The following is a 26,093-nucleotide window of genomic DNA, read 5'->3' as shown; positions in this document are numbered from 1 at the left end:
TGGGGGTGGGGTACAATCATCCAGTCTCTGCTTCAGCTTGTCCCAGACGTGCCCTATGGGGTTCAGGTCAGGGGACATTGCTGGCCATACCATATGAGGCACTCCGACTTCCTGAAGTTGAGCTGTGACAATTCTGGTACGATGTGGTGGAGCATTATCATCCATGAACAGAAAGTTGGGGGTGTGCTGGCGGAATTGGGGGATGATGATGGGTTCTATGATGTCTCTGAGGTAAGAACATGCAGTGACTGATCCATCTACAATAACCAAATCTGTTTTGCGCTGACTGGTGATGCCTGCCCACCTCCTCCACCAAAGCGAACCCTGGGGACCATGTTGACCTCGGCGTATCACTCACCTCACCTTCTCCAGCAACGCTGACGACCATCATTTCTGTGCAAGGTGACCCGACACTCATCAGTGAACAGGACGGTAGACCACTGCTGCATTGTCCAGGTCACATGGTCTTGTGCCAACTGCAAATGTTCACGGCGGTGTCTTGGTGTCAGTGGAGTCACCTGCAACAGTCATCTAGCATTCAAGCCAAAGCGGTGGAGTTGGTTGCAAATGGTTTGTCTGGAGACCCTAGTACCCCTCACATCTCGTAAACGGGCCTGCAGCTGTGTGGCAGTTGCATAACGATGTCTGAGTGCATAGGCCCTTAGGTACTGGTCATCGTTGCGGTCTGTCACTCGTGGGGCTCCACTCCTGGGTCTGTCACGAACTCTGCCAGTAGTTCTGTGTCTTGATGCAAGTCTGCTGGTGACACTTTGAGACACACCAAGTTCACGAGCAACATCTGACTGCCTGCCACCGACCCGAAGGCGCGCTATGGCCAGGTGGCGCTGCTCGTCCGTTAAGTGACGTTGTGTGTTCATGGCTGTTTGAATGATGAACATGGAATGACTTACTGACAATACCAGCTTTTTATACCCACAGAATGTTGAAATTGATGCCACATTGAAAAGGGTTGTCTTTTAGTTTTTTGGTATTGGCCCCAATATGTAAGGCACACTGTACACACTGAGACCATTACGTGGAAAACACAAAATGAGGTGTGTCTATCACCCCAGTACAATTGCCTCCCTATCCCAAAAATCTCTGAGGTGAAACAAACACTGTATGTATGAAATCCACTGAGTCTCTCACAATATCCCTAACTTATTGTGAGTAGTGTAATTATACTTATATATTATATTTATTGTATAGAGATAAAAAGCATCTTGCTTTTGGTAAACTTACATCTCTGCCATTTAGACAGGAAGCGACTGCAAAAACAGCTATAAAAACATGCAGGCAGCACACAAATATTACAAATTTAGAAAAGGGCAAGGTCATGTATCATGAAGTCTAAAATTTGACTAAAGCTAATACACCTATTTGTCAAAAAAAACCTAAAATCAGGTGCCAAAGATGACACTGGATGATGCATTTGCAAATTCTTAGCGTGCATGTGCATGCAAACGAGTGGCTGAGCTTACAGGGTCCAGTTAGGGTGTCCTGAGTGCAATCACAGAGCTGAGATTACAACATGTAACCACTGTCTCTGTTTACGCTAGATCACATTACACACTGTATTGTTTTGATTGTAGCGCCTGAAATGAGCTATCAGCTCCGGGTACGAGTCAACATGGATATTTCTAAACATTTTACAAAAGACAAAAGCGTTACAAATTACCTTCCTGAGCTGGAAAGACTATTAATGCCACCAACATGAACACACACTGCTGCCACCTGCCTAACAATACCTCTCTGTGTTCAGCCACACATTTTGGATTATACTGTCAGATTTTATCAGTGATCTATGACTTGCTTCACATGCATCCTCTCTAGCGTTTAAAAAAGTCTCACAGCCTGTTTTCCTCTCTGTCTGTCCTCGTTCACGGTTCAGCAGTGCCAAAAATTAACTCTGATCCATCCTAATAAATATGCTATTTTTTTTTTTTTTTTTTTTTTCCATTTTTGTCTAATTTCTGCTATGGGCAGATAAAGCTGTATAGTCATAGATGAAGCAGTGACAGAGAGGACGTGCCTATCAAGGTGTGTGCATATGGGTGTGTCGTTTTTTTTTTTTTTTTTTTTTGGGTGGGTGAGGGGGTGGGAGTCTTACTGCCTGCCTGTCACTCCCTGATAAATGATTCCGTGTGAAATATCTCCATTAAATCTGCCTTTATCAGGGACAGGAGCCTGTTCAGCCCCGCCATTAGCATTGCAATTTATCGGACAGCTCTAAGGCTCAACAAATCAATTCCCAAGTGTACCTGGCCAATTCAGGCCAGATTAGTTAAAATGAGGCAAGGCAGGTTTTAATAATGCATCTGATGATTACTGCAGCATTGAGATATCGTCGGTCTTCAGCTTTCACACACACACACACACACACACACACACTTTTGAAGCTTTTTGAACCAATGTCCCACTGTGGCCTTTTCTTTTCTTCAGAGCACAATGGATATTAAAGCTCACTGCTCACTGCTGCTGCTGATGCTGCTATGTCAGCATTGTAAACAGAGAATATTACCCTTTAAAGAATTTGTTTCAATAAGAACCAAAGACTAACATTTATGAAATGGACTCAGCAATTCACTGCAGAAATCACCTGGCTCTTGTTTTTTTTCTTTTTTCTGCTTTATGAAAAAATATCAGACAAGGTTGTTTTCTTTTTTTTTTTTTTTGACAAGCTGTTTGTCTCTGCCAGCTCCCATTCACAATAGGAAAGATGTTGTCAGTGAGACGAAGACAAAAACCTACATGCCACCTCCACAACCAGCATCCTTAGAAAACAACCCGAAGCTTTTGTTGATCTTGAATTCATTTGTGTCAAGAACAACCCACCGGAGACCTTATCTGTTGCTGTGAGGCTTTGTGCATCTGAGGCGAAACACATTTATATGAGACAGAGTGAAAGGATGTGGGTTCCTTTTTTTGGTTTCCTCTGCTCTATTTTGGCCGTTGCCTCACCTCATCCGTGCTTTTTCTCTGCTTTTGCACCCACCCCTCTGCATTTTTTTTTTTTTTTTTTTTTTTAGAAAACCTGACACGTGAAGCAAAATGGGCTAATAACTGAGACCACTCACATGAAAAGAAGGGAACAGAAAAGAGGTGGAGACTCATTATTCCACTGCAGCTGGGGGGATGGGGGGTTTGGGGTGTGTGTGTGTGTGTGTGTGTGTGTGTGTGGTACGGGGGGCGGGGGGGGGGGGCTCTATCAAACCACCCAGCTGATGCCAAAAGGGTCCGACAAGCTGTGAGAAACAGCTGGCCTCAACGTGGAGAGATGGTAGAGGGCTCTGCGAGGTTACGAATTTCCTCCGCCAAGAGGGGGCAAATACAGAAGGGCAGAGGGCAGAGGTTGTACAAATAGCAAGCCCTCCTTCCAGGGCAGCGAGCATGAGCATCTGAGGCAAACACAACATCCTGTTCAGCTCCTTGTATGAGTTACAAAGCCCAAGGAATTGTAAATAAGTTGCCCCAAAACATCTCCTCTCCCTGCAGGGCTTTACCTCATGAGCAGCACTTTCACACGAGATGACATGTACACACTACTAAAAAAGCACTTACGCGTCAGCTTGATGAGCGATTGCACACACACATTGCGTGTGTGGTGTGTTTTTTTTGGGGGTTTTTTTGTGACTTTTTGTGCACTTGTGTGTATGCAGTGGTGCCAGCCACAGGCAGGTTGCTGTGCTTATTGGATTATATATCTCCCAGTCACACAGGAAAGAGGCTGCTATTAAGGTCAGGAGCCCCGGGTAGGGAGGAGATGGAGAGGTGAAAAGGAGGAGAAGAGGAGGAAGAACCTGTAATGTAAATCTGCAGCGGTCTGAGACGTGCGCTGTCTCTTTGTCTCTTGTCACTGTCACTGAGGTCTGTGTCAGCGCCCGCTGTGGCACCCAGCATCCTCGGCAAGAAAGCACTGCCCCTAGCAATCACCCTGCAACAGCTGATAGCAACTGACATTATTAACATCGTGGCTCTACAGCATATCAGTATGTAAATGCAACTAATCTAGTTCCCAATCCTGAAACACAGTTGTAATTAGAAAGACTCAGACTGAATGATGGAGGGGGGTTTAAGGTCAACATAGTGCTTCAATTTAATATCTGCTTCATTTTGTGTGTTTGATCATTTTAGGTACAGAAGGCAGAACACGTCAAACACTATTGCCAATTTAAAGTTGCTGTGTAAGTATTTGCTATATTAACTGCCATAAAATGAAAAAAAAAAAAAAAATACAATTTACATTAACTTAACTAAAATGACTTCAGGGTTGGGTTAAATATATATACAAACCAAAAATGAAGCCAGAACTGTCCTCAGTGTCAACGTCTGTCTCTGCGTATGTGTAAGGCTTTTCTGTGATGGTCATTACAGCTGAATTAGATGGATTCACTGGCTGTTATTAGGTCATACACTCACCGAGCACTTTATTAGAAACAGGTCAGGAGCTTCAGTTGGCATCATAATACGCCCTCTGAGCAACACTATGTTTTCTATGTTTGGAGGCTACAATGAGGCTGGGGCTAGCTGGTTAGCACGCTAACTTCAGTAGAAGAAAACATGTGCTGGAGACAGCTACTGGTGAGTAAAAGAATGAAGTTTGATGTGGAACTCGCAACATTTCTTCTCTTCTGGTAAGTAAACAGCTGTTAATGCTAATCCTGAGTATGCAGCAAAACTTACAAACAGCGCCTTTAATGTTTCATGAGGTAAAAGTGTAACACAGTGACTTGGTAGGATGAATCTGGATTTCTGCCTTACTCAGTACTAGTTCATATGCATGTGCATGTGAGCCTTTTTAATGGTATATCTGGAAACCGCATTGTGTTTTATATTACAAAATCATTAACCATAAATCAAAATATTTTGATTTATTTGTTTTGAAACTGACTGGGTCGTTTCCAGCAAATTCCATTCTCCATTTCACACATGTTTCATTCTGCATCAAAAAGCTGGCCCATGTTGTCAAAGCCGGACCATCAAAGCTGGAAAGCAGGTGAGTCAGAAAGTGTGCTGAGGTGCAGGAACACCTGAGCCTCTTCTGACACACAGTACCCTGCACGGATGAAGCCGCAGTGGGTCCTTCCCTCTGGACAGAGGCGTAATTCCTCCCCTGACTCAGCCTGCAGACAGATGATGTTATCCACCAGCATCATGACTTTGCAGCTGTAATGTACAGTAATCAGCTATGAATGATCCATCTCCGTTTGACAGTGTTGATAAGCAGTCTCATGGTTTCAAGACCAAGAGAAAAATAATTTCCATGTGCAGTTGTTAAAAAGAAACATAACCCACTGTCTTTCAAGGATAAAGAGTTTCAGCTTGCCTGAAAAACCCATCATAAATAAATCCTCACTCAACTATTTTTAGTTGAGCAGCACATATTATAGCAGAGCAAGAGGGCGGATGAGGGAGGGAGAGCTGTGGAGAATATACAGGAAACACAGAGGCGAGAGAGAGGGAGGGCAACACACTCAAAAACAAAGACGTTAGGACTTTGAAAAATCTGAAAGCTCTTCATATCCCCGGGCTACATAAATCTCATTACTTCCCCTGCATTGCTTCAGCATATAAGGTGAAAAATCACTGCATTTCACATCAAAATGCTGAGCAATATAAAGGCATCAAGCTGTCGTTCAGGGCAAATGAAAATGTTTAGATGAGCAGAGCAACGCTTTGATATGAGTCAGTGTTTTAAAGGGCTTGTGGGTATGAACACCAAGACAACACTCAACCGAACAGACTTTCTTTTCCTGTGATTCCGGGAACGGTGGGATGGAGTCAGGGCTGAGTCTGGCTCTAGGCTGCGAAACTCCAACGCTAACTCCGAACTCTAATCCTAAAACAGCGCCACATTTTGTTGTACTTTCACGCCAGTTGCATGCCAGTGTTAGCTTTGATGTAAAATGTCATAAAAATCAAATAAGTCGCACAACTCTTCTTGAAAAGAAAAACAGTTTGGTTTTATAAACTAAGCCTGAGAGGGTTAAATGAGGAATTAGTTTTTATGGTGTTTTTCTCTTTTTTAGAATATGATTCTCAGTTTACAGATGAAAAGTGCGAAGGCAGCTTTACTTTGACATCAGTTAGGGGTTTTTAATTATAAATGTTGAAAGATGGAAGACATTTGAGTTAACTGTGCTCTGAACAAAGCTAAGAGTCTACACCAATGTCTGTGGCTCTGCCAGACAGTAGCTACTTAAGCGCAGCAGTGATTTCAGCTAAATGCTAACATCAACATGCTAGCACGCTCATGGTTTATCATCCTAGTTTAGCCTGTTAGCTGCTATTATTTGCCAAAGTCCATGGCAATCCAATAGTTTGTAGACCATTTCCGTCTGGACCAATGTGACGAGTTGTACCTAAAAATCATGTTTAAACAGTAAAGAAATTCTCCTTTATACAAATAAATGGAGAACAAATAGTTTTTTTTTATTTCATTAAAAAATGATTAAAAAAATAATGAATTGAGAGGGAAGTTGTATTACTGTCGTGTATAGCCGCACTTTGTGAAGGAGAATATCTAATATCATCTTTAATCAAATGTTTTTCAGGTTATTTCAGCCAGTAGATTGTATCACTATTAATTCCTTTTTCTTTCAGCTTCCTCTTACAAACTGCTGCATGGCATCAAAAATATTCATCTCCCTGTTACTGTGTCCATAAGCTCACTGTAGACCAGTAATGGCTGACTCACACTGTGACAAAGAGCCCTTTCCTGGCTAGTAACACACTGACACACACACACACACACACACACACACACACACTCACACACACTTCAGGCTAAAGACATCATGTTCTCGTCAACTGAGTCACTTGAGTCAAATGAAGTTGTGTCAAGAGCAATAAAAAGTCAGACAGTGAATGTGAGTTCATGCCCCTGTGTGTGTGTGTGTGTGTGTGTGTGTGTGTGTGTGTGCGTGTGTGTGTGTGTGTGTGTGTGTGAAAACATATGAATGCAGCAAAAATAAAGTCAAGCTACTTAATGTTTGTGTGTTTGTGTGTATGTGTGTGTGTTTAAGAGCTATAGAATCACCCCCTGCCTCAGCTCTGGCTACAGCTTGTGCAGTGCAGACACCTGGGGAGCAAGATCAATGCCGGTGCTTTAACACTGGGAGAAAGAGGAAACAACTCTCTATGGTCCATAAGACTTTTCTGCACTAGGATGATTTTCCATTTCTCGGAGCCAGGCTCAACCCACAACAGCCCAAAAAGAAGACGAAGAAAAAAAATCCAGGCATTTCAGATGCCGTTAAACATCCCTCAGTGCAGCACAGAATGAGCTCAGAAACCCTTTGAAAACAAGAAAACCAAGTGATATTGGAAAAGCCATAAGGAGGCGGTGATATATTAAACTGCCAGTAGAACAGTGCAGCACAGCCGCTTGTTCTCTTTCTAGAAGAAAAAAAAAATGTGTGTGTGGCAAAGTCTTGGCTTTAGGGAAGCTCCATGGTTACTTCAGTTGCTTTATAATGTGCCCACTACTGCTGTGAGATTCAGTGGAGCAAAGTTTCCTTTGTTTCCATGTCACAAAAACCTTTCAGGGTTTGGATGGTGTTCGTGGTTTCTTGCTTTTTAAAGCCTCCAAAAGCATTCTGGGTGATTATTTCACTGCAAACCCATCAGTAAAAGTGTAAAAAGTGAAAGTTATTTCTTTTATTTCTCTTACTATTCTTTTGTCCTTTTTTGAACTAGAGTGTGATTTTGCTCCGATGCCACATTTCTGAACATAACTCCTCTATTGACAGCGAGCTATGCGGAGTGATAGTCTACAACCATCTTTCTATCATGAATACAATCCAGTGTGACTACTGACTGCATGCATGTGTCCACACAATGCTGCAACCACACACACACACACACACACACACACACACACACACACACACACACACACACACACACACACACACGGTCACACTGTTCTAGTCGGGGTGGAAACAAGCTGTACCGGGAAGCTTGACTGTGCCAGCAGGCTAACAAAGTCCCCACTGTGTGTGTGTGTGCGTGTGTGAGAGTGTGAGTGTGTTGGCCTTCTAAAAACACTCTGCTGTCCATGCTGGAGCAGTATTGCAGGTGTGGGCAGTCGGTGATTTTACGTTGGCTTTTAATGCTGCGCACAGCTTGGCACCTTTTTGCTGCGTAGCGCAAATCCCACAGAGTTGAACTTAACGACAAATGTTTCTGTATCCAAGAGGAAATTGGAGCGCATAAACAACCCAAACAAGAATCTGTACACCAGTAAAGGTCTGACTGCAGAGCTATAACAAATGCTGCACCGGGAGCCAAATACAGTGGTTCCAAACCTTTCAGGCTAATGATCATTAACAAGGAAGTAATATCTAATCTATATCTAAGGTATTTACCAACTGTTCACTGGTCCAATTTTTGCACAGCTCCCCCTGGAGCAACAAAATGTTTTATACAGCTTTTTTCACATATGCTGTAGCACTCTACAAGACTTGTGAACAGACCCTGATGTGTAAAATTGGTAGAATCCCCCTTCTAAAATTATAATTGCTCGACTTTGAAATTAACTGTAACTCGAACATCCCTAACCCCAACCCTAACCCTGCTAACAAGTACTGTTGTTAAGAGTATCAGCTGTGCCTCTCCCTCACTGTTTCCTGTTTGTCTCCAGTTCGTCTCTCTCTCTCTCTCTCTCTCTCTCTCTCTCTCTGTATGCTGGGCGTGGCCTTCCAGTTCCTTCTCCCACCAATTGACCTGCATCATGTTGTCTTTGGAACCCAGTTTACCTATTGTCTGCCTGTTTTTCAAACCTCTGCCTGTTTGTTGTGTCTACAAGCTCCGGCTCAAGAACCTGCACACAATCTACTCACACTGTGCCAAAACCCCAAGAATCCAGAGGTATCTCTTTTTAGGTTTCTAGCAAGAATCTGAATCATATCTGGAGATTTTTGGATATGACAGCTTACAGTGCTGTGATCCGAGCATGTCCAGTCCAGATTTCATCATATACGGGTCATAGTTTGAAGTATCTGGGCAGCTGCATCTCTGGATTCTAGGGTATTTTGCACAGTGTCAGCTTCAGCCCATTCTCCAAACCCGTTTTAACAAATTTCTACAACAACATTTTTTTTTTCTCTCTGTATCTGAGTTCTGCTTTTATTGAATCTTATTGAATCTCAATGACCTTTATCATTTTTAAGATTGCACTTGCAGAAGAGCTATAATGATCCAGTATTTAAAGGAGGGAAAAAAAGGCAAAGATTATATAAAAGCCTTCTTTTTCTATCCTGTACATCATCTTGCAACTTGCATATTCAGCTTGTGACCCCTTGAGGGGGATCCTGAACCGCAGGTTGGGAACCAGTGGCCTTAAACATAAAGGAAATATTCATGCAGTACATAAAGAGAATATGAATACATGGATACACACCCCCACACACACACACACACACACACACACACACACACACACACACACACACACATCTCAGCACCATGTGCATCATTGCAGCTCAGGCTCCAGGCCTCTCAGGGTGAAACTGAAGGGATTATTGATTGTTACCATTTAGGCTGACACAGGCTCAGTCTGGCCATTAGCTCGCTATCCTCCCAGCCACTGACTGCACAGAAACCACTCTCCTCATCACAAAGGGCACTAAGGTGCCTCGCTGAGTGAACGCGCTCCCTCTACAATAGGAATGACAGCAGTGTCACTCTTCATTCTCTGCGTCTTTTCTTTGTCTCCATTATATCCTCAAGAGTTCTTTTTTCTTCCCATCTTTCTTTCTTATTTCAATCTTCCGCAATTAGCTTGTCTCTTCCTATCTTTATCCTGTCTCCACCTCAGACTCTGTTCTTCTTCGACATTCTTTCCCCTGTCAAACACTTGACCTCTGTCTGACTGTGTTTTTGTCTTTGTCACATCTATGTCCCATGTTTCTCTGTGGTTGTCCGCTCGCTCGCTCTCTCTTATTCTGTCTGTCTCAATCTTGCATTGTCAGATGACTTGTCAGGCTCGGTGAGGTCTGGAGAAACGCCAGTGCAAGAGTTGGTTCAAAAAAGGGCAAAAATTCTACTTTAAAGGGTAAAATTAATGATTTTTTTGTGCCAAAAAACATGCTAAAAGTCTGTCACAACTTCAAACATGGCATCTTCAAATTTGAAAGATATTCAGTTCAAAACAATGAAAACAGAGAAACATCTGAAAAGCTGTGACCAGAGAGTGTTTGACGTTTTTGCTCAATAAATGACTTCACTGATCATCAGGATTGTTATTAATTAAATTTCTGCTTATTTCAGACCAGCTCCAGACCCCTGTGAGCTTAACTTAGTCTTTTTCTGTCCCTCACTCCTCTTTCCTCTCCTAATCCCTCCGTCTTCCTCTCCCCTTCTTCTTGAGCCTTAGGGGAGCATCCAGAAGCAAACTAATTTTCCATCCCTGAAGCCTCGCTGCTCTCATCGAGCCTGTCTCCCTCCACCTCCCTCTACCTCTTTGTCAATCTTTCACCCTAATCTCCATAATGCAGTCTCTGGCAGGAGCCGCTGTATGAGCTTTGTCCAGGGCTGGGCTCGGGCTCTGGGATGATGAGCAGGTAGCTATATGGGCACTCTCTCCACTGGTAATTGCAGCCAAGGCAGAGCAGGCACAGCATGAGGGCAAGGCGTGCACACACACACACACACACACACACACACACACACGTGCTTCTACCTTTGTGAGGACACTAATTGACATAATGTATTCCCTAGCCCCTTACCTTAATCTTAACCATCCAATCATCACAACTAAAAAACCCCAATGCTTCCCTTAACCCTAAAATAAATCTATTTCTGACCTAAACAAAACCAAATCAAACCCTCAAACAGCCCTTTCAAAAAGAACGTTGCAGGTTCAGAATCAAACCTCATTCATTTACCTGCCAGGAGCTGTGTGGAGTAGTGAATCCAACACCTGTCTGAACTCTTGTTTCTATCAGTTCTTTTCTTCTACAGCAGTTAGCATGCCCACTAATCAGAGGGTCTGTGGTTCGAGCCCCAGATTTTCCAGTCAAGATGGTGAATGCCAAACAGCCTCTGATAGCTGTTCCATCAGCCTGAATGGGTTGACGTGGTTGACATTGTAAAGCATATATAAGCAGTACATTTATTATAACCTCTTGTATTATAAATACAGCAATGGCTGTAGGTCTTGTCCAGTGACAATTCATCACCACCCGCTCCCGACAAGAGACCATGTTTGGCAGCATAGCAAACTTACAGATAGCCTCTTTAATGTTAAAAGGACCTCCATCATCATGGAGAATAATGAACAGGAAATGGTCAATGATCAAGGAACGCTTTGTCAACTTATCCATCCCCCCCAACCTCCTCCTAATGTGGACTTAAATCACTTGACCTCCTCCTTTGCTCCCATCATAGTTACCACAGCTGCCAGAGGTCACTTGACAATAAAACATTACTGTGGGTCGTAATGAGCTGCTGGTCCATCAGGTCTTTTTTTTTTTTTTTTTTAACAGGGCAATCTCAAAATTGCTGTTACACATAGGGCGACTATTACTGTTTATTGTCTTTGATAATAAGTTTAGAAATTGAATATTTTTAAATTTCATGTCCATATATATCAGTATTTGCCTAAACATATATATATTACATTGACATTTTTTTTCTAATTAAAAAAAACATGTCATGTAAGTTGGTACAAATCAAACATAAGGATCCTTATTCATCAAAATAACTACACTGCATACATTATATGTTCTATATCTTTTCTTCTACTATAGCAAGCATTCATTTTACCATTTTTCCTAAATATATGTAGCGTTCCCTGATGTGTAGGTAAAGGAAGGTTTTACCTTTACCTACACATCAAGCAGTCCACCCCATTGGCCACATAAGGGCTGTGCATCATTACTACCTGCTACGAGGCACCTGCAGGGAAATAAATGAATAGAAACACGGAGGAGGGCATCAGTTTAGTGGCCGCTGCAGGGGGGCGTTTGTAACACCTGGCAAGCTACCCAACCCCGCACAATAAGGATGCTGGCTGCTAGCTTTTATCAGCCGTATCGAATTACCATGTACCATGCTGAACACAAGCCACAGCCACAGGTAAAAAACACAATAATCGTAACCAAGAGGGGATCGGAGGTGAGAAAGAAAAGTGAGACCATGACATCTGGTGAGAGGAAGAGACACACGATGAGAGGACGATGGGAGGAAACGATGGGAAAATGAAGCGGCGGGGACCATATAACGCAGAATCTGGCCAAGAGGTGGAGGAGGAGGATGATGGGGAAGAGGGTGGATTAATAGGATCTGTGAAAAGGTGAGTTGGCTGGAGCATCCTGCTAATATCAGTCTGTCGCCATCACCCTCAAATGTGTTGCCACAACTTTCTATAAAACATTGCCGCGGGTAATGAGACACCATGTCATCCATTCAGTCTAATTTCCATTTTACAGCCCTTTGATAGGAGGAATCAGAGAGCACTGGCTCCAACAGAGACTTTATGGGCCTGGACTCCACTGTGTGTGTGTGTGTGTATGGGTGTGTCATCCAGTCCTTTGATGTGCTCCTGTTGATGAACTGGACTGTATAAAAACCAATGACAAATTTAGTGAATTCCATACACAGTGCTGTCACTGCTCCAATTGAGTAAAGTGGTTATTTCCACATATGCGGTCATGCATACCTGACACAGTCATTTTTTGGTCAACTGAACCTGCAGGGTGGGTAAAAAGGTAAAAAGGTTACTCTGGCTCTTTGTACTATCATAATAATCCTGTCTAGTTTTTGGGTTTTATTTGTTTTGCTCATGTGCAGCTTAAATCCTGATCAGGACTTCATTGTTTTGATCCTCTGCTGATCCCTGAAGGGAACAATTACACTTTTGTCCCCCAGAGGTCAGAGGTCAGTGTCCCCGAAGCCGATTGAGGTAATTGCTCAAGGACATGTCTGTAAAGTTGACATAAGAGGTTTAGAATGAATCCTGAGCTGTGTCCCACCTACAACACAAGTGAAGTGTACAACATGTACTGATGTCGTACACCAGACATCAGTGCACAAGCAGATGTTTTTCAAAGGACAGTGGAAGTGAGCCGTGCTTTCAAAATTATTTTTTTGTTTGTTTCTTTCTTTTTTTTCAAGCTGTCCCTGAAGCTGTCACAGTTTTTCTTTACTTTTCTAAGATGTGCTTCTCCAACTTCTGTGAAGCATTGTGGGACAACAATGTCCACAAACACCACACTTGGAAGAAAAAAAAGGAGGATAATCTTTAAGAACACCTGATGTCTGTATTTCTCCATTGAGAAAACACAGAAAAGTCAAAACATGCTTGTAACGCACGTGCAACACTCAGTTTTGGCTCAATCTTGAGACGTAATCCTCACACGATGTGTCGTCTTATCTCTCGAAATATTACAATTGAAACTTTTCGCTCATGTTCACATACTTGACATTTCTAGTTTGGCTCTGTTAGGATCCAAACGCTAATGGCTGGCTGAGAGCACTGTTAGCGAACACATGGTCCATTAACACTTGTAGGGTGCAGCTAACTGGCAGAGCACCTCTTCCTATCTGTGCCTTCTAATATTACAAATCTGTCTCCTCTCACCACTTGATACCAATGCTAAAGGCACGCTACAACAAAAAACTAATCATCTAAATCATTCTGATTTAATTCAGAGAGCAGTCTGTGCAATCTGTTCTGTTATCTTTTTTTTATTTTTATTTTTGACAGTGACTCCCCCACTTTAAAGGATTCACTTTATGTGGTTACGTGGTTATGTGGTTTATGTTGGTGCCTCTCATGATTTAATCACGGTTTTTGAAAAGCAGATTATTTTTATGATCCTACAAAGCTACCTGTGGCCTGTGTGCCAAATGTCCCCTAAAATGAATATCTTTGTCAAGGTGCTGAGCTTCTGTTTACGGCATAACGAAATGAAGGTTTGGGAAATTATCATCAGTTTGAGAGCAAATAGCGTTTTATTACATAATCCAAAGTGTACACCGAAATGCAACATTCAAATTTGCACGCAGTAGGGATGATTTATGAGCTGAGTGGGTTTGCCTTTCAGCTCCAGATGAGAGTAATCCCTGTGCTATGGAAAAAATGATTGAGGACGGGCTCCCTTTTTGGTTATTTTCTCCTTTTTTTCATGCCAGTGATTCCTCAGAGAATGTACCTGTCCATCATAGCTGAGCCTGTGGGGCCTTGGAGGGAGGAACCGGGGGAGGAGAAATAATGAGAGCTCACACCGGCTGCGAGGAATTCAGAGACTCTCCCACTGTGGGGGCTCTTCCTCCTTTATCTCACCGCTTTAGTCCCGCGGCGCTCCAAGAGATGCCAACCTCAACAACAGGGACACACCCTCCAGTGACCACTCACTCACAATCCAAAGGCGAGGTAGGGGTTGCGATCACACCTCAGCAGCCTTTTGGGGCGTCTCCGCACCGCGCACACAGCAAAGTAAGAAACTTCAAAGAGCCAGGCTGAGCACTGGATTTGTGCCAAACTGCATTGTCAGTTTGTCTTGCAGCAGATCGTGACATTCACCACCACCCAAAACAAAAGGAACCTATTATTTCTGACTGCACCGGGATATAAAAGCTCAATAAGTGATTTTTACGTGCAGCTCATCACATTTTCTTCTTCTTCTTCTTCTTCTTCTTCTCTCTTCTAGCGGATTTAAATGACACTGTTGTGCAATGCTGTCAGAGGGAAAATGGAAGCAAAACAAAGTGAGGGGGAGAAAAGACAGAGTGCTTATTGATGTGGGAAGGTGCTGGTTCTTCAGTTTCAACAGTGGAATTGTTTTAGTGCAGCAGACTAAAGGAGAAGTAAACAAACACATGTTCTTGTTGTATGCATTATGATTTCTGTATCTGGTAATTAGAAAAGAATAAGAAAACAATATCACAGTCTTGTAAATATGGGACCTTCAGCTTGTGAATAATCACCATTTTAAATACAGGCAACATAATTACAATATACAGTCCTCGTAATCAGGAGATGCGGCTCCAAAACATACAGCGGACCTCAAAATTACTTGTTACAAGTCAAAATCATGGGATACAAAGTTTCATTATGATGAGAAAATGTGACATTTTTTTCTCCTTTTTTGGCACTAATGCTGTACTTCAAATGAATGTGACACACAGGTGTTAAAAAAAAGGTCAAACTATGGAGCAGGTGGGCATGGAGCAGCTGGAGGAAATCCAGATGGCACTATGTAGCAGCTAATCAACCAGACCTATTTTAACCACCGGAGTTTAGGTGTGGTAATCGACACACACATCATATACTCCAGTTGACTTTTCAAGTGAAACAATAAGCCCCAGCACTGGATTCTGAGGTGATTGAAACTCATGTACATAGTCTGAAAACTGTCAATCAATCAATCAAAGAAGCTACTTAGAGACTGCCAGAGCAGGGAAATGTCACACAAGCAGCACCTGCACAGGTGAGCATCAGGTAATCAAATCATCCATCAACCAAACTCCTTCAGGCCCCTTGAATCAATATTAATATTTCATTATTCAAAATCAAACCTAAAATACTGCATCCTGCAGATTTCTCTTATCTAAATTCTAAATTCTTCATACGGCTCCAACACACAGAGATTTCTCTCAAATGACTCATGTTATCTGGACCTCAAGCTTCAGCTCGTCCGTCAAGCAAACCAGGCAACAGTGTGTGGACTGTTAGAGCGGACAAAGAGTGGATGCTATCACCAGCCCACCACATTTCATCCCTGTTGTCGCTGTAAAAGTGTGAACCCAGCGGCCGCAGCGACTCTTCCAAACAGTCAGCATCTCTGAGCCAAGCACCACCACCACCGCCGCCGCCACAGACCGCACCCCACGTGACAACCTATTGCTCAGCAACCACCTGTTTCTGTGGCTATCGCCGTAACGAGCTGCAGGAATAATGAGGTCGTGGGAGTGGAGCATGGAACAGAGAGGTGGGAGGGGGGTCTAAACACAGGGAGGGGGAGGAGGAAGCTGCCATTTATAATTCATGTCAGGAAAATTATCATCAGCACTGTGGCATTTGGAATGAATTATTGATTGTGTCATGGAAGCTTTATGTAAAACTTGCAGTTGGGGGGGGTTTGTTCCTGATGGACAGGACACTAAGGAGGAGGGCACAGGGATAGAAGGAGCAGCTACAAAACTGTCTGCAGAGGCAGGAGGAGGTGAAAGCTGAAGAGCTAAATTTATCTCTGAGGGGCACTGGATGTAATTTGGATAAAGGGATTAGTTGTTGGGGCATAAACAGTAGGAGAGATTTAATAAAAATACTCTATTGTAAGTACAACTGTTGCATTACATTACTGATGCATTGCATGTCAGCTGCATTTCATGTTGCAGCTCATCAGTGTGAAGCTGATTTGTACACTGTTAGATAGTAACTGATATAACTGGGTATACTAAAGAACATGGAATATAGCATCTAATCTGACACATGCTGAGATAAGAGTTTCTGTGAGTCTGTTGGGGAAAATATCCCCATCCCTATCCCTAAATTTAAAAGAAAAGTGTTCCAATTTCATATATTGTTCCAGGGACTGAAAAATATTAACACCATATTTCAGAATAATCCTCTTCCAACCACTTGCCCCCTTCCACAGGGGCAAGGTAACACAAAGAATCCCAGCTTTAGAAATCCACTTGGGCCTTGACAGTGAAGGACTGCTGCAGAGGACATGGTCACTAATGGAAGAGGATGCATTGACTGGAGTGTGCGACCCTGGCTGCTTGACCCTTAAACCTCCCTCCACCCATTTACTGCGCTCTCTCCTGCCTGAGAGTCTGACAGGCATGAATCACTATGTGTCCTACAGCTATTCACAGTGTGAGCCTGTATATATAAAAAATATCAACATACAATGTATGTGTAAGCCTCTACAGTGAATATATATTGTTAAGCGGCCTTATATGATATGTCTTAGTACAGGGACATGAACAGGAAGTCCACAGTGTCCATGGAGAATGACTGTCCATGAAAACCTTTATCACTTCATTGCTCGATTTTACCTCAATCATCAATAATCAAACTGAGACTTTTCTACTGTATGAAGAGTACTTGATTACTGTGTGTATATCCATGGTTACAAAGCTAATACATGGTGCAATTTTGCCACATCACTTCTTCTATACATCACAAATCCATTTATATTCATTCATCTATTAAAATTTAGTTTTCTATATATTTTGTGAGAATACGAAGGCATGTCGCATCAACATGGTTTTTAATAATGTTCAAATAGTGGAATTTACTTTGAGTTGTAAATACAGGACACAGGGGGCGGCCTGATGGCCAAATGGTCGGGGGACTTCTCAAATGCCCTGAGCAGTGAGTCCCTGGTTTGACTCCCAGCTGGCCGGATTATTTGCTGCCTGTCATTCCTGTGCTCTCTCCCTGAACTTCCTGTCTGTCTCTACTGGTTCTATCTAATAAAGACAGCATAAAAAAGGCCAAATAAACTTTAAAAAAAACGGGACATGAATGCAGAAAATAAAAAAAAAATTAAAAAGTTCCATAGAATATGTACAGTACCACTCACATGCCAAATGATGGTATTTCTGTTTAGTCTTAGTTATTTCTGTAATTACACTGCCTTCCTGAGACGTACCACAAGCCTGTAAATACCTTGAAAACCAAGAAAGAGCTCAAAGGTTTCGTGTATTTTGCATGGTTGAGAATGTTCACATAGTGAGAACAAATGAGCGCAGGGCCAGGCTGAGAGCTCGGGGCTGAGGTTAAAACCTACTTCAGTAAATAGCATTCAGGCAAGCGGCCCAACTGTGGCTGAGGCACGTTCCAGATGTTAGTAGCACTGGGCGTGGATGCTAAGCGACTAGCTATTTTCAGCCACAGAGGGCAGGAAGGAAATGAGAGGAGCAGGAGTTCAGCGTGCGCGGGATTCAGAGCGGCACAGAGGGTAATCAAACACCGCCGACCAATGGCAATCACGGCGCCTTGACGCAGCGATGGCTCCTCCGCTGCCTCTTTCTTATCACAACATACTCACACTGGGAGTGGGTGTAAGATGAATGAGCGGGAGAGGAGGACAGTGAGGAAAGGGGAGAGATAGACGGGGTGGGGGGAGTGAGAAGGAAAAGAAAAAGCAAAGCTGAAAAGGGAGCAGTTGCTACAAATTGAATCAGGGGACTGAGTTTCCTTCACATTAATACCCTCCATCTGTTTCAAGGTGTGTTTTGTGGATTTGAACATTACAATAAACTGATCATGGATTGTGGTGCAGAGCACATTTCAGAATAAAATATCAGATTTCATCCAAAAAACACACAGTTATTCACTTCAGGCAAAAACTACCACTTCAATTTCTCAGCTACAAGGAGTACAATCAAGTTGTAAAGTGGTGAAGTTCACAAACACACGCATGAAATGATCACTGTGAGTTTCCTGGTAAACGTGTCACCTGAACCTGAACAGTGGCTGTTTTGCACAAACAAAGAGCTCCAACCCAGGGGCCGATTTCCATTCAAATGCTGCGCACAAACACAAGCCGTTCACCTTGACACCGTACTATCAAGTCAATGAGCATCAGCTGAATGGCTCTGACACTTCACAGTCCACTCGGTCATGACTCCCAGGCTGTTTAGATGAGATAGAAACTGATGCAGGCGACGGCGTCTGCATTTCAAATAAATGATGCTTTCCCCCCCCTTTAATGAAGACGGCAAATCTGTCAGAAAGCTTCCTTCCTTCACTGCTCTCCAGTCACACACGGAAAATTAGCAAACTGTTGATAGATGGCTAACAGGTGTGGGCTAATTATGCTAATCATGGCAACAGCCAAATAAACTGATTGCCATGTTCATTTAAATGACAGCAATGTTCCTTTGGTGGCTAATTAAAATAGGTTTGGAGAAAAGGAAACGAGGCGGTTGGGTTCGGATGGAGGGAGGTGTTTAAATGAAAGCGTTCTCTGGGGTCTACTGTAATAAGCTGTATTTCATTGCTTTAATGATGTCATAATGAATTTCTAATGATGGGGGATGGGTTAGGGTGCAAAGCAGTGCGGTGATATGTGTATAAGTACAAACAGCACAGCTCGGAAAACCCAACAGGGGAGCACCAGCTCATGCTGTTTGTGGCAAAGGGTATTTCTTGTTGACATGAGTTAAGTAATGCAAATAAAAACCAGTAGAGGACATCGAGCAGGATATGTGCTCCATTTGTTTCAATACTATCCCCAATGGAAAGGGTAGGGGGAGGTTTTGAATTGCTTTTTATTTTTCAGCACTGGGCCCAGTTGGCCCCCACATCTCCATTTGCCTGTGACCCAGGAAAAGGCATCATTAGAGGGAGAGATGGCGATCAGAGGCCAGGGGAGATGAACTCTGAGGCCCCTGGCAGCCCGCGTGGAGGTATGAATGGTGGATAGGGGCTGATTAATGTTTATAGAGGCAGCTCACTCTTCCCTCCTTTTCCCCATAGCCCTCTGTTTTAATGCAGCTCTTCAGAGGAGATTATCAATCTACAGTTTCGGTTCTATCTTTGCAAACACCAAATTTGTTTTCAAATCGCCATCGGGTGCCTACTGAGAGTTCAGCCTTTTCAGGAGCTAAGAAATCTCCTCTCCTTCTACCTGTCCTCTCCTGGTCTTCTTACAGGATGTGAAAACATCTGAAGAAACAACACTGTGGACACTGGGACTGATGCTAAGAAGGGCTGGGTGATAAACACGTTACCAAAAAAACTTCCCATGATAATGATAACACACTGAATCTATAAATGTATGTGTTCCGAATTTGGGTCAACCCTCTGCACAATCACCCTGTGAGGCTATAGTAATCAAACAAAGAAAGAAAATACACACATGTTGTTGGAAGAGAGACAGACGGCCGCACAGGACGATGCAACTGTAGCAAGGAGAGGTCGCGCGACACTGGTGATTCCTGAATGGTTCAGATTTCTAAAGCTGAGTAAACAGCAGAGCCATATCTATTGCAAGATAAGCAGGCGACAAAGATTGGAAACACAGCAAACATCAATTTGAAAAGGAAACATTGCCATCCCATAGATGCAGTATACAGAAAGCCGAAGTGTGTCTTTCTTCCCAGACACAACAAGAGCTCAAAATGCAGCAGAAACACAACAAGTGCGACTTCATTTATAGATAAAGACGGTGGAAAAACAGATTTCAAAAGCTAATGAAAGTGTTTCCTTCCTCATTAATGGTATCAAATGTATGTTATTACTATTATTGATATGTATTATTGAAAAAAAAATATATAGCAGTCCAAAACCCATAGATAGAAAAAACAGGTAATTTTCCTACTGAAGAAGCTTATACCAGCCAATGTTTGGTATCTCAAAGATAATGGTGACAAACTGGATATAGCATGTGCACATTATGTATAACTGCTTCTTATTTTAATTTTAAAATTGTCTTAACAATCGCTGTGATATCACCGTGTGTCTCCAGGAAATTTGGTATTCTATTCACAATTCAGAAGTGAGCACTTTGGGATGCACTCAAGCAAAAGCTGTCAGCTGATGCATCTTGGGAACGATGGACCGCACAAGGTGCAGCCAGTATGACTGCACCACTTTCCAAACTCTTTAAACAACCACTACTAGAGCCAAAGCCTCAGGACTGAAAATGTTCTAACTTCCAGTTTCACTTGACAGAATATCCAACCAGAAGAGTAGGTACAGTGTAACTGAAATTCAGAGTTGCTTCTATAAGCAATAGTTTCTTCTGTATATACTGAACTGTATGTGCAGGGGTTTTTAAATAGCGCTCAGTTTGGGAGGACTTTCATCACGAATTCACAAGCTGCTTCACTTTGTCATGAATTTTTACATTTTTCTTTGTGTAATGTGAAAGTAAATGAGTAACAAAAGGATGATAAGGGAAGAAGAGATGAATGATACCTAACTATGATAAATATACATGACAGAAGTAAGAATTCCCTTTGTTGGCTATCAGATGTGCACACAAAGAAACTTTTGTGTCAAGGTAAGAAAAGAGGATAGAGTGCAGGAATAGAACAGCCCCCTCCTTTTTATCTCACGTTCATGAGGCATTCTCACTATTTAAATGTATGTCACATTAGTAGGGATCTACTCAGTTCAATATATTATAATGTGATGTTTGGCCTTAATGGAAAATCAATGGTGAGACAAGCCCGCCACCGCTGAGACCATACAAAAGCAATTTCCAAATTGACATATGGAGGGCCTATGTGATTGATTCTGACTGCTGCTGGATTTTAATACCGTTCGCTGTGAGCTCATTGACTCTCAGACATCGTCTTGCGGTTTATCTACAAACTGCCAAATGAGCCCTCATCTCTTTTTTTTTTTTTTTTTTTGCTTCTCTCTCTCTCTCTCTCATCTTTTCTTTCCCCACCTTTCTTCTTGGCCCAGGAGTGGGTACGCTGAATTAGATTGGATACATTAAATAAATGAGCAGATGACTTTTGGCAAACACATCCTCTTTGTAATCGATCACAGTGAGATGTAATGCAGTTTCATTCATATCTCACCTCTATGGAGTAATCCCCAGTGCTGGAGTATAAATACGACTGAAAATACACCACCAACCCCAGTCCTAACATGACGGCATCAGCTGTCATCATCAATTTAATGAATCATACCGTCCCTGCTGCTGGGTTTTTAACGGCCTTCTAGCAGAGAAAGCTGCTAACCATCCTACCCCACCCCACCCCCAAACCCCACTCCCACCCGTCTGTGTCTGTAGCCACACACAAACACTCATCACACCGCATTCAGAGGGATTAGAAAGTGGAGGGAAACAATTCACTTTCGGAAGCCGAGGCCAACAGGGTATGCCGACCGTGGATTACCAGCCAATCCCTCCGCCCCCCTCCTCCATCAAACGGCTCCTTTTCCAGGGAGCTTTCACTCTCCTGGAAAGAAGAGACGCCATAACCCTGTCACCTCTTTAAATGTGCTTTGCAGCCAATTTGTACTGATGCTGAAATTCTGAAGCTGTTGTTGTTTTCTTACACTACCTCCTTTAATTTTATATCTGACATGTAAAACCATAAACCAACCTGCAATTCCAGACATCCATTCATCTTTCACCAGTTATCAAGGTCTGATCACAGAGGCAGCCAGCTGTGCAAACTACCCAGATGTGCCAACCTCCCCCCTGGACAAAGATTTAAAAAGTCACCGGAGGTGGCAGCTTAATGATTTCATAAAAACAAAAAAATTCACTTGAATATCCCATTAAAAAAATAAAATAAAATAAAAAAACTCCCCATATAGCTACAACAATGTGTGAATGAGTCAGCCACCTTCACTGCTGAGCCGACACACACACTGTATCTTCGCAGCAGACAGAAAGCAGAGTGAGTGGAACTCTCCTCACACACTGACATGAGACTGCTGACCCTGAAGTGTTGCACCAAATGCTCATCTGAGCAGACTGAGGTCAGTGTAACTCACAGCGCTGACTTTGGAGCACCTTTAAACCCGAGCAAATCACAAGGGCACGCTGTGCTTTACTGTCGACGCACAAACAACTTCACACTCACACCCACACACATGCTCCTGATATTATGAGGACAACATAACTTCCCCAACAAGCAGTGCAACTAACAGCAATGTTAGCTGAAAGCCTCGGAGAATATTTTTCATTTGATAACAACGTATTTCAATGTCAAACAAGAATCTCACAGCTACATCAAGGCAGCCTGTGCAACAAGATCAAGAACCGTACAAATACCACACTCCACATCTTAGCTTTTCATCTGACAGAAAGAAGGACATAGCTCCAAAATAATACGATCAGGCACACGAGCAGCGTCATGTCTCTGAGCTCCCACTGGATTTAGAATGTAGCCCGTGGGCGGCACCGTTTTTTGAGCCGATCACAGTGTCAGCTCAAGTGTAGAGTGTTTTGTAGCCTGGAAAGTGGAGCATCCGTCCCCGTGTCTGACGTTTCGCTCACCTTGCCGAAGTCCCTGACGTCGAAGAGGTCGAAAGGGTCGAACAGCTCGCTGTTGCGCAGGCCGAACTTGTCGTGGCACACCTTGAGAAAAGTCCGGATGTTCTTCAGACACAGGAACTAGAAAAGGAGGGAGACAAAACAACGTGAATGCATACTCGATAACAGCTTGAATTCATACCGTGATTAAACAAACTGAAGATTTTACCCCTATTTCACCAGTCTTTTCAATATTCCCTTTCAATGCAGCAGAATTTTTTGCAAATATTTAATTTCCTGCTCCGTGATTGGCAGGCTCCCCATATCACCCCTTCCTGTTATATATGAGTGATTATTCAGCACCAGAAGGTGAGCAGGCTGATTGCGGCTCCTGAGGCTGATGGGCTGCCTCTCTGATCCAGATAAGGAGAGCCACAGAGGAGCCCTGTCCCCTGACATCAGAGCACACAGGAAGTGTCCTCGGACAAGCCCACCGGCAAAGGCCCTGCCCCCGGGGTAGAGGTGGCCTGCTGGATTGAGACACTGACCTCACACTGAAAAGGTCACGGGTCACAAATCTGACAAATAACAACCATGGAAATGTCTTTAAGAAAAACACTGATGCTGCACCATTCAGCGAAAGGCTTTAAAAGAAATACAATTGTTTTTTGATCAGATCACCTTGGGGTGTTTCGAGATGCAGATAAGGCGACGCAGAAGTACGAGGCTGTCAATAAAATAGATTTGAACTTGAGAATGGTAGCCTATATTGGGGGAATGGTTCATATAAAAGGAACCCTGCAGCAGCCAAAAATACTCATAATAAACTGCATAATAAATACCCTGGACACGAATATTGATAGTCCCAGTCCCTAAAATATGCCATCACGCTGAAAAACCTTCAGGGATGTTGGGGGTGGGGGACAGGCCAATAACTGCACAGGGGTATTGAAATATTAATGCTGAGCATAACAGCCTCCCATCTCTCCATCTTTTCTGTGTGTGAAGAACACATTACCTGGCATGCAAATCCAGATGCTGCTCAGATATGCCCTTTCATTTCTCGGAGCGCGAGCGATATGAACTGATGGCCATGGAAGCAGAATGTACACACAAAAGAGATTTGAGCGAGAGAGCCCGCGTGGAACAAAATGCTTGATTGCCTATTCTGCTGAAAGCTTTGACAACACACTTCATCCTTGTAACGGCTGTTGCATCAAACTAGTAAAGCAACCGGCAGCCTCGCAAGTCGCACTTCCACGTTGGGTTGAACGTCATCAAGGCAGCAAATGACAGCTCCAGGTGCAGTAACACACTGCAGAGCATCCCCACTCCCACTCCTCTTATTCTAACCCTCAGTGTTTCCTTTTGCCGCACCTTGACCATGTGAGACATCATCTGCATCAGCCCTCCACACTAATAAGCTCCCAGGCTTAGGACAAGGACTCCACTCACTCTGACCCCATTTCTCATTTCTCAGACACAAAGCACATCTGATATGGTTTCCTGGTATTCTGTGGTATTTTATTTTGGCCTCTCCCGGGCCACACCTGAGAGCCTTGCTTACTCATTCTCATTCATGCGTGCGCATCTGCTCGGTCCCAGTGTCACGGGTGTGAACCCCTTAAGAGAGACGCACTGGCCGGCGAAAAGCAATGTGATTGGTTCGCGAGCTGAAGTGACATTTGCAGTTCAGCTGCGAAGGTTATCCTGTCTGCAGATCCTCACGTGCAGTTGGGGGGGGGTGGGGGAAAAAAAAAAAGCTTATTTTCCCAGCCCAGATATGAAAAGGTAACATTTGCTGGAGTGGTTTGGAGACGAGAGGGGGGAAAAAAAGAGAGAGAGAGAGAGAGAGAGAGAGAGAGAGAGAGAGAGAGAGAGAGAGAAGAGAGAGAGAGAGGGGCTCTGCAGATATAAATCAGGAGGGGGGAGATGTGTCTGACATTCTAATGTATGTTTGGAGATAAGAGAGCCGGGGTAGGGGGGAAAGAGAACTGCTATGATCTTGATGAAAAAAATACACCATTTCTCGTGGAGTGGGGAGTGTGTGTGTGTGTGTGTGTGTGTGTGTGTGTGTGTGTGTGTGTGTGAGTGAGTGCATCTGGGAATAAACAGACTGTGGTCATCTCCTTAGGCTGAGGCTGCCCTCAGCACAATACATCTGAAATTACCTCACTGTGGCCTGCAACACATTCAAGGCTGAGCGCAGATATTCCTCTATTTTTCACAGGGTTGTGAGTCCAATCTCACACACATAAACTGCGCTAAATTGACTTCAGTGGTGATAGAATGTAAAGGTTAAGAGAATCTTTGTATATGCATTTATATCGAGAAAATAAACCGTAAAAACGTGTTTCACATCAGTAAAGTTTGAACAATTCTTTTTCAAGAACTTTATCAAGTGGAAATGTCAAACATTGGCTGGTTAGTGGTGAATTTGCATGTTGTTATTATTTGAATATTTCAAACTGATTATGAAAATAATCATTAGTTGCAGCTCTACTTCAAAAAGCTCATTTCAACCTGTTTTTTTTTTTTCTTCCTCAGAAACTGCAGCAGATGAAAGTTTGCGTCTTCGCGACAGCAGATTGGATCATTACACTTTTAATCTGTTTCATTACTCCAGAACCCTGGGTTTTCTTTTCAAGCCACAGAAAGATACACCAGCTCCCACATATGGTTTTACAGCTGAAACATTGCAATAAAAGTTGATTGCGAGTGAAGAGAGTGTGCAGGTGTTTGTTCACGTCTAGCAATTACATTATTAGTCCCTATTTTTTTTTCGGGAACCTGTTGCCAAAGGGTCTTTTGAGTCTGCTAAATGGTCTTTTCTTTCCAGTATCAGGTGACGAAAAAAAGAATTTACTGAACAGTTGTGCAAGTGTTTTATATAAATCAGTGGTTCCCAACTTTTTCCAACTCACAGCCAGCTTGAAAATCTCAAAAATGTTGGCAGCCCACATCTGGACCTGAAACAATACGGAGGCCAAATAATGCCTTCTCAGAGCACTTTTTATTTTATTGATAACAATCAAATAATTAATTCTTTAATATTTCCTATTGCTAACCAGCTATCCATTTTGATGCTCGAACGTTTTTTTTTTATTTTAAACACATTTCAATGTTTTTTTAAAACATTTCAAAATATTGTTTGTATTATTCATTTATTCTTTTTTTTAATGT

The 26,093-nt window shown here is 42.9% G+C and overlaps 1 protein-coding gene across 7 annotated transcripts in view; it reads right to left on the bottom strand.

Moving 5' to 3' along the window:
* Positions 1-26,093, bottom strand: part of vav2 (vav 2 guanine nucleotide exchange factor) — a 205,247-nt gene that overhangs the window by 125,965 nt on the left and 53,189 nt on the right. For all 7 annotated transcript variants that reach the window (XM_071467068.1, XM_071467067.1, XM_071467066.1 and 4 more), the window contains exon 2: positions 22,935-23,051. In XM_071467068.1, the coding sequence (XP_071323169.1) occupies positions 22,935-23,051 (117 nt within the window). The remainder of the gene's footprint in view (positions 1-22,934; positions 23,052-26,093) is intronic.

The sequence above is a fragment of the Trachinotus anak genome, unplaced genomic scaffold (assembly GCF_046630095.1).
Source record: "Trachinotus anak isolate AG129_WGS33_773 ecotype Australia unplaced genomic scaffold, CSIRO_AGI_Tana_v1 ptg000028l, whole genome shotgun sequence".
NCBI lineage: Eukaryota > Metazoa > Chordata > Actinopteri > Carangiformes > Carangidae > Trachinotus > Trachinotus anak.
Note: the sequence above shows the minus strand (reverse complement) of the source record. Positions and strands in the feature narration are given on the sequence as shown.